Source organism: Heloderma suspectum, chromosome 6, assembly GCF_057233095.1.
Source record: "Heloderma suspectum isolate Gila_16-S chromosome 6, 16-S_ref, whole genome shotgun sequence".
In the NCBI taxonomy this organism is placed as follows: domain Eukaryota; kingdom Metazoa; phylum Chordata; class Lepidosauria; order Squamata; family Helodermatidae; genus Heloderma; species Heloderma suspectum.
In genome coordinates this window covers 77,347,850-77,356,877 of record NC_139463.1, presented here as the reverse complement: position 1 = coordinate 77,356,877, position 9,028 = coordinate 77,347,850, and the positions used below count along the sequence as shown (strand labels likewise).

The window sequence follows — 9,028 nt, the reverse complement described above, 5'->3', positions numbered from 1 at the left end:
CTTCTGATAGTTGCATGACGTGTTTCCACACAGCCATATGGTGAAGATCAAACTCGTAAAGTTTCTGATCCTTTTTATTGGGTGGGCCTTCTGAAACTCACCCCTGGAGATCTACCTAATTACTTAAGTACCTGATTCTAATAATTCCCTTTAATTGAGCTTATTAATTTAATTATTTTAATTAAGTACTTGTTGTTTGCCTAATTTATACATCATTTTATTTCACAAGACACAGGATAGGTTAATATAAACCCTCTTGGATATGTAGAAAAGGACTGGTTTTGATTCATGAAGGCTATCATGGTAAAACTATGGAATTTCTGTAATTAGGATTAGGGTTCACAAACTTTTTCTCACCACTGCACAAAAATATCCTATAGAAATCAATTATGATCCCCATAACAAGTTTAGGGAACATCCCCCTCTACTTTTGGACAGTAAACAGACCTGCAGTACTAGGAGGAATGGAAGAAGGAATATACAACCAGGCTACAGAACATCAGGGTGACTGAAGACCCAGCTGTCACTGCTCAGCAGGTCATTTCAGACTGCTGCACCTGCCTTCTTTCTCTGCTCTTGAACTGTGTAAACACCTGCAATCCTAAAGGGAAGCAAGGCAGTCCTACTTAAGGATGGCGGAGAATTCCACCATGGACTCCAATGAGGCTGGATTCTTTAGAATCCGGCCCCCCAGAGTCCGTGGCGGAACGGAGCACTCCCCTCCACCACCCAGCGAAATTCTCCCGGATGGACACTACCTGCCGTCGGCCGGTCCGGTCCGTCCGTTGCCGTCCGCTGCCCTGGTCTGCGGCCGCAAATCGTGTCTGCCATAGCGGACGCGATGTGCGTCCCTGCTTTAGCCGTGATAGGCTACATAAATCTTTACGTAGCCTATCACGGCAAACAGCAGGGACACACATGGCGTCCACTACGCCATTTGCTTTGCTACTCTTTGCATTGCTACTCTTTTCGTGATAGGCTACATAAATCTTTACGTAGCTTATCACGGCTAAAGCAGGGACGCAAATGGCGTAGTGGGCACCTTTTACATCCCTGCTCTTTGCCGAGATAGGCTACGTAAAGATTTCTGTAGCCTATCATGGCTAAAGCAGGGATGCAAATGGCATCCGCTACGCTGGACACCATTTGCGGCCACAGACCATCAGCAGACGGAAATCTGGCTGCGGCTGGGGAGGATTCCGGGGGAAGGGCTGGATCGCCTCCCCACTCCCTGTGGACGCCCCGGACCGGAACGGTAAGTGGATTTCGTACACCCCTAGTCCTACTCCAGAACAATGCCATGAGTCAGAGGGAGTAGAAGCAGCCCCAGTGTTACTGTACTGCATTATTTTACATAAGCCCACCTTGGGGATTATTCTGGCTTAAAAGACAGGCGAGAATTCCATCTAACTAACAAATCGGGATGCTTGTCCTGCAAAGCAGCTATATCCTAAAACAAGCTACATCTCCTAACAACTGTGCATTCCCTAAGGTAACTCTAGGTGTCTAGATGTGTTTGGCCAGAACAGCAGTGGTCTCTAGCAGGGCTGCACACAAACACAAAAGAAAAACAGATGAAAATCCTAGAATCATGAGAGTGGAAGGGACCTTGGGGATCATATAGTCCAACCCCCTGCTCAATACAGGCGCTGCAATGCGAGATGCCACTACAGCATCCTTGTTCATCTTGATCTGTCTTCCATGGTGTTGTCCACCCCCTCCTAGCTTTGTGTCAGCTCCAAATTTGATAAGCAGCCCCTCTAAAAACGTGCTGCACAGTGTTACTTAGGATTCTAAGAACACTGCTGGATTATACCATCCTAGTCCCGTGTCCTTCTTTCTATGGTGCGGTGGCCAGCTAGAAGCCTTCAGAAAGCCCTCATGTGTTGTTGTTCCCCAGCCACCAGTATTCAGTGGTACACTGATTCTGCCTACAGAGGTTCTATATAGCTACAATGACGAATAGGCATGCAGTTAACTAATCTCCTTTTAAAGTCATACAATGTAGTGGACATCACGACATTTCATAAGTAGCGATGTCAGGAAATCCGCAAAGGAACCAAAAGAGCTTGGATTTTCAAAAATCTGACTGGCAGTGGACCGGCTTTTCCCATTGAGAGGATTCCACAGACTTTCAGAAGAGCATTCTAACTTTCCCAACATATGCACAAATTTCATCATAGAAAAATATGCAAAATTAAAACCAGGCCCAAAACACGCATTTCCACCATAGGCTAAAGCCTGAAATGCACATTTGGGGGGAATTAGCACATTTTAACATGTGCAAATTTGTGCAACTGCACATTTGCCCAAATGCAAATTTGTACAAATTCAGAAGCTAAAAAGATCCGACTGCACAGATGGGTGGATAACAGAATGGAAGGCACTGGACTGGACGTTCCGCAAAACACAGACAGAACCGATTTTACATGATCCGTACATCCCTAATGGCCACAAGTTCCACAGATTAGGTCCCCACTTGTGTACAGTAGTACTTATGTGACCTGAATATACACTTAATAAATTGCACTGGATGACTCCAAGCTCAGAACATTAGAAGAGCCATGCTGGATCAGACCAAGGGTCCATCTAGTCCAGCACTCTGTTCACACAGTGGCCAACCAGCTGCCTGTGGGGAACCAATAAGCAGTGCATTAGCATCCTCCCACCCATGTTCCCCAGCAACTGGTGTACATAGGCATACTGCCTCTGATACTGAAGGTAGCATATAGCCATCAGGACTAGTAGCCATTGATAGCCTTATCCTCCATGACTTCGACCAATCCACTTTTAGAGACATCCAAAGTGGTAGCCATCACAAGTTGGTTCCTAAATTTAAAAAACCCTCCAAACCAAACACGTTATCTTTTCCTGGCAGGAAACGTGCTCTGACCCCTCAATCATGTGGCTGCCCTTCTCTGCACCTTTTCCCAGCACTATGATACCCTTTTTGAAACAGGGTGGCCAGAACCATACATCACATTCCAAAAGTAGACACAGCAGAGTTGACATCTTCACTGAACTATCCAGAAGAACCCCAAGATCTCTTTCCTGGTTGATCTCCTCCTGTTGAGAGCCTATCAGTGTGTTAAGTACAATTTGGATTTTGGACTATTCAGCATATAATCTCTTCTCCAGACATTAATCAACTCTACAAATTGAGATGAGAACATTTTATTTTTATATATACTGTGTGGCAGCATTCCTTTGTTATACCAATATTTTTTTTCCCAATCCAGAAGAATTAGCAGGGTAACTTCCTATTGGATTCTGTCCTTTGGCATTTCGATGCTGTACGATATGTTCAAAGTGTCCTTCATAGCTCATGGCCGTCGCTGCAAACGCTGGCAAGAGAATATAGGTTGCAAATGAAAACATGAGAAACTGCAAAGAATTCAGCCGCAAAGAGTTCTCGTATCATGTCCTCAGTATCTGAACTTTTTCTTCCATCTACTTCATGCTCATGCTACATGTAACTTCATGAGCTACATGTTGCCAGCCGGTAGTCAGAGGGACTAGTGCCATGGACTGTGAATCTCTTGCTATCTGTAAGGACATGTTCCGGCTAGGTCAACCTTATGCTTGGCATACCGATTGATAGTTGATCTACAGAGAAAGCAATTCACAAAGGTCCCGGGGTATGGTCTGCAGGCACACAATTCAGTAACCTTGCTGAAGCTAAGCAGGTCTGGGCCTGGTCAGTGCCTGCCTTTCATAGCCACTTCTAATAGCACACACACACCCCACGCACAAACACACACAAACCTAAGGTCATTGGCAATGTCAGTTCTTTGATTCATTTATAAAGATAAAAGTAGAATAAAAAGTATTAGAAAAAAAGAAAAAAAAAGAATCCTGACTTGTTTGCGTGCACTGAACCATAATCCTGGATTCCGATTTACATAAAGCTCTCCCCTTCCTGACGGCCCACATGCAAAGGAAGGAGCAAATGGACTATATGCCCCAGCACACAACTTATTCACAACAAGGTTTATTAACCAGGATGCTTGGCTTATTGTAATGTACAAACATGGCCTATTAAAAACAAAGTTGCAATCTTACACGCAGGCTGCTTAAATTTTCATTTAGAAAAACAGGAATCTACCTTCTATCAAACTAATACTGAATCTAGCATAGCATTTCCCACTCTAACTGGCAGGGGCACTCCAGGGTTTCAGGTAGGGGTGTTCCCCAGCCCTGTCTGGAGATATGAGGGCTTGAACCTGGGACCTCTTCCAGGCAAAGCAGGTGCTCCATCACTGAGCTACAGCCCTTCCTCGTACATCAACAACAGTGAACTGTGCATAAGGCTGCAGCCCAAGTGTTATTTCAAACGGGCTCTTCATATACAGCTATTGATCCAAAGGTCACATGCCAGCAAGGTTATGCTCAAAATCCTACAAGCTAGGCTTCAGCAGTATGTGAACCGAGAACTACCGGAAGTACAAGCGGGGTTTTGAAGAGGCAGAGGAACTAGAGATCAAATCGCCAACGTTCGTTGGATCATGGAGAAAGCAAGAGAATTCCAGAAAAACGTCTATTTCTGCTTCATTGACTATGCTAAAGCCTTTGATTGTGTCGATCACAACAAAATGTGGCAAATTCTTAAAGTGATGGGAGTACCAGACCACCTTACCTGTCTCCTGAGAAACCTGTACGAGGGTCAAGAAGCAACAATAAGAACCAGACATGGAACAACCGAGTGGTTCAAAATTGGGAAAAGAGTACAACAAGGCTGCATATTGTCACCCTGCTTATTTAACTTATATGCAGAGTACATCATGAGAAACGCCGGGTTGGATGAATCACAGGTCGGAATTAAGACTGCCGGGAGAATTATCAACAACCTCCGATACGCAGACGATACCACCCTAATGGCAGAAAGCGAAGAGGATCTAAAGAGCCTCTTGTTGAGGGTGAAAGAGGAGAGTGCAAAAGCTGGTTTGAAACTCAACATTAAAAAAACTAAGATCATGGCATCTGGCCCCATCACTTCCTGGCATATAGAAGGGGAAGAAATGGAAGCAGTGACAGATTTTACTTTCTTGGGCTCCAAGATCACTGCAGACGGTGACTGTAGCCATGAAATTAAAAGACGCTTGCTCCTTGGGAGGAAAGCTATGGCAAACCTAGACAGCATAGTCAGAAGCAGAGACATCACCTTGCCGACAAAGGCCCGTCTAATCAAAGCTATGGTTTTCCCAGTAGTAACGTATGGCTGTGAGAGCTAGACTATAAGGAAGGCTGAGCGCCGAAGAATTGATGCTTTCGAACTGTGGTGCTGGAGAAGACTCTTACAAGTCCCCTGGACTGCAAGGAGGTCCAATCAGTCCATCCTAAAGGAAATCAACCCTGAGTGCTCATTGGAAGGACAGATACTGAAGCTGAAGCTCAAATATTTTGGCCACCTAATGCGAAGAGAAAACTCTCTGGAAAAGACCCTGATGCTGGGAAAGACTGAAGGCAAAAGGAGAAGGGGACGGCAGAGGATGAGATGGCTAGATAGCATCACCGATGCAATGAATATGAACTTGAGCACACTCCAGGAGAGAGCGCAGGACAGGAAGGCCTGGTGTGCTATGGTCCATGGGGTCACGAAGAGTCGGACACGACTGAAGGACGACAATCAATTGATCCAAAGGGCTCTTTATAGGCAGCTATTCTTCAGTCAATTCCTCGCAATACTTTATGTAAATACCTTCAGAATTGCTTTCATAATCACTTGGACCCATTTTGCGGAGGTATCCAGGCAGATTTCCTTCCCATCCTTCAGGGTGGCTCTGTTAGGTATGGCAAAGGAAATAGCTGGATGAGCAAAGAGCTTTCACACCACCAATGCTAGATAAAGATTTTTCAAAAGAGCTGGCCAGGTTGGGGATACCTACATGACTTCAATTACGGCACAGGCAGGACTCTCAGGGAAGAGTTTTACGTTAGCAATGAGCTTTGGTGGGATCATCTTAGAGGTCACCTGTGGGCACTGGCAACGTATTCCTCTAGTCATGGGGGCAGCTGTGGAAGGAAAGAACAGAGATTCACAGAATATGCATCTCCCTCTCCTGGACATGAACCCTGGCAAACATATCAGTGCACCTAACTGCCCAAGGGAATGCAAGACAATAATCCCCTACTTAGACATGCCAGGTTTGCATTTAAAAGCGGGGGGCGGGGGGATTAGATTTCTTTCTCTATGTTTTTTAATCTAGCACATTTCATTTTAGGAGTAGATTTTTATCCATCACAGATGTATGCGGAGTACTACACATGCACCCACACACCCTTGGAATATTGGCCATAGCTCTATAATCCTCCTTCTAGTCTTTATCTGAGCCAGGACTCAGCTGGTTTTTAACCCAGGGTTAAAAATGCTACATTAAATGCACAGAATGTAGCTGATTCTAACTTCTTTTTATTTCAGTGTGGGTGTGCGCCTCCCCTCTGATCTAGATTGGGGCCACTACACACAAGTAGGGTGTGTTAAACCTTCCCACCCAGCTGTTTTCACCCCTCAATTCACCCCTCCTTCACAGGGGCTAAAAAAAGAAAGAAAAACTCCATCCTATGTTTAACCCACACACAGACACCCAAGGACAATGGTCTCAATTCGGATCGAGGCCCTGCATGCCTAACTACAGTAAAAACAATGATTTAGGATCAGCTACATGCCACGCATACCACTTCACAGAGCTGAAGATGTGATAAGGAAGACACTGCTTTGACTCCCCAGAGGAAGCACAGGCTAAAAACATGTAATAAATCAAGTATCTGGATTATATGATTATGGATTAAGGGTTATGGAAACATGTGTAAAATGCATTACTTACACTACTGCATAACCCCAGACAGGCCATGCACACTTGGGATTAGAAAGCAGGTTTGAATTTAGCATCCTTCCTTTTATGAATTAATCTTTGCCCCCCCACCTTCACTGGGCTCATAATGTCTTATTTATTCATTGGGTTGGATCCAGATTTACGCTGGGTCAGCTGCACTAATGGAAGTGGACTTCCCTCCCCCTCCTTCCCACTGCAGCCCCTCCAGCCCCCTGACAATGCTACACCGGGAGTCAAACGACGCTGCTGAATGGGGTGAGCTTGGTGTGTGGGGATCCCCAGGAACCAGGTGGAGGGGCCTTCCTCTTGCAGAAGGCACATTTGGGACCCAACCCATTACACCGGTTCATTTATTACGCTGACCTCCAAGGTCCCTTCCAACTCTGAACTTGTTTTTTCATCCTATCTTCCCTCGAAGGGGCTCATAGTGAGTGTATATGGTTCTCCCCTTCCACTGAATCCTGACAACAACCCCGTGAGGCGGAGAGTGGCTGGCCCAGGGTTGATCAGTGAACTTCATTGACTGGGGCAGGGGAAGCATTATTAATTACATTTCAATACTGCCCAATAGCCAATACCGGGGTGGGGTGGGGTTATAAACATGAAAACTATAAAACACAACATAAAACATAGTATAAAACCATTAAAAGTTTAAAAGAGAAGAAACCAAGCTAAAAGAAAGATTGAGGGAGAGGAGGGAGGAGGAGCGAGGGGTAGCATCCAACGTTAGTCCTTTGGAAGAACGGGACCTAAAGTCGCCCTAACAAGGCTCGTTCGTTTCAGCAGGTCTGCTCCACGTGGGACTAACACTGGATACTCCCCTCAAGGTGTGTTATTAGTTTCGGGCCCAGCAGCCTGCGGCAGGATCGTTTCTGTTCGTGCCGCGCAGAGCGCGCGGCTTTCCCGGCAACCTGGCCGCGGCTTCCAGCGCGGGGGAGTCGCTCGCCGTCGCCCGCGGAGCTTCCCGGGCACCGCGGCCGCCCTTTGAGCCGGCGGGCGGGGAGCGGCCGCGCCCCTCCGCCTCCTCCCGCCCCCGGACCGGGGGCCGGAGGCAGCGCGAAGCCGAAAGCGACGCGCGCTCCTCCGCCCCGCCGCGCCCGCGGGCAGCTTCGCCGCGGCTGTGCGAGCCCCTACCGGAGAAGAGGAGGGCGAGGAGGAGCAGGGAGCGCGCGCAGGGGCCTCGGCGGCGCCGGCTCATGCTGGGCTCCGTCCGGGGCGGCAGGGCGCGCTGAGCGCCTCCCTCCGTCCCTCCCGGGGCCTCTTATCCGCTCCCCGAGGAGGGCGACTCGGGCCTCGCGGGCAAGCCCCGCCCCGCCGGGCGGCCCTCGCGTGGGGGAGCGCAGGCCGCCGGGGGTGTCCGGCGCTCGCGAGGGAAGGCGGGGCCGGAGCCCGCGGCCGGGGCCCAGGAGGAGCGGGGCGGAGCGGCCTTAGAGGACGGCCACGTGTACCAGTTCATCCGCGAAGAACACGACTAACATTTCCCCACCACCACCACCCTCGTTCCATGCTATGAAACGCTGCGTCCCCAACACCTCGCAGGAGCGGGCCACGCATGGCCCTCCAGATGCCTTGGCCTACAACTCCCATGCTCCCTCACCATTGGCTATGCTGCCTGTGGCTGATGGGAGTTGTAGGCCAACACCTCTCAAGGCATCTGAAGTCCCCCCCCCCCCGCGTCCTAGAGCAAAAGAAACGAAGGTTTGCCGTCCCTGACTTTGAGCATCTCTACGCCAGCCTAAGTATCTCACAGACTCCACTGCTACTCTCTAGAGCTGCCTCCCCCAACCTGGTGCCATCCAGATGCTTTGAATGTCAATTGTTAACTCCCACTAGCCCAAGCCAGCAGGGCCAGTGGTTCAGAACGCTGGGGATGCCGTCCAAAACATCTGGAGGACACATGGACTGTGGCTTCATCACAACAGAAGGAGAAGTGAATGGAGGAGTAGGGGATTTTTAAGAAATGGAATCAGCTTTGCTGTGCTTTGATCCATGCAGGGTTCCACGCGAGAGTGCTTCACATCAGTAAAAAGCGCTTCACAGAACATACTTCCGGGTGGGAGCAGGGGTTGGAGTGAAGGTCATCTGACTGGCAGGGGCTACTCAACCAATAAGAGAGGCTCTCCCCCCCCTTCTCTTTTCCTCTGAAAGTCCAGATGCACCTCCATTTCAGGAGCAAGCCTCATTGACCACAATGG

The 9,028-nt window shown here is 48.4% G+C and overlaps 1 protein-coding gene across 2 annotated transcripts; it reads right to left on the bottom strand.

Annotated features, from left to right (window-relative positions):
- Positions 1–3,146: 3,146 nt before the first annotated feature.
- LOC146341274 (interleukin-8-like) lies at positions 3,147–8,094 on the bottom strand. Of its 2 annotated transcripts, none has more exons than XM_084805100.1 (4): positions 7,968–8,094; positions 5,886–6,012; positions 5,699–5,780; positions 3,147–3,344 (listed from the first exon to the last, which is right to left on the bottom strand). In XM_084805100.1, exons 1-4 carry the CDS (start codon positions 8,029–8,031, stop codon positions 3,324–3,326), a joined length of 294 nt encoding a protein of 97 aa, XP_084661226.1. In that variant the 5' UTR covers positions 8,032–8,094; the 3' UTR covers positions 3,147–3,323. The 2 variants fall into 2 exon arrangements, with proteins under 2 accessions (XP_084661226.1, XP_084661225.1); XM_084805099.1 differs by having other exon boundaries at positions 3,149–3,546.
- Between the last annotated feature and the right edge of the window lie 934 nt (positions 8,095–9,028).

What these genes read in the sequence shown, in the direction of transcription:
- LOC146341274 (XM_084805099.1), bottom strand. Translation starts at nt 8,031, where the DNA reads ATGAGCCGGCGCCGCCGAGGCCCCTGCGCGCGCTCCCTGCTCCTCCTC. An exon ending in CCTCGCCCTCCTCTTCTCCG is followed by an intron (nt 6,013 to 7,967) that starts GTAGGGGCTCGC and finishes TTCCTTCCACAG; the next exon opens with CTGCCCCCATGACTAGAGGA. An exon ending in TGTGCCGTAATTGAAGTCAT is followed by an intron (nt 5,781 to 5,885) that starts GTAGGTATCCCC and finishes CATACCTAACAG; the next exon opens with AGCCACCCTGAAGGATGGGA.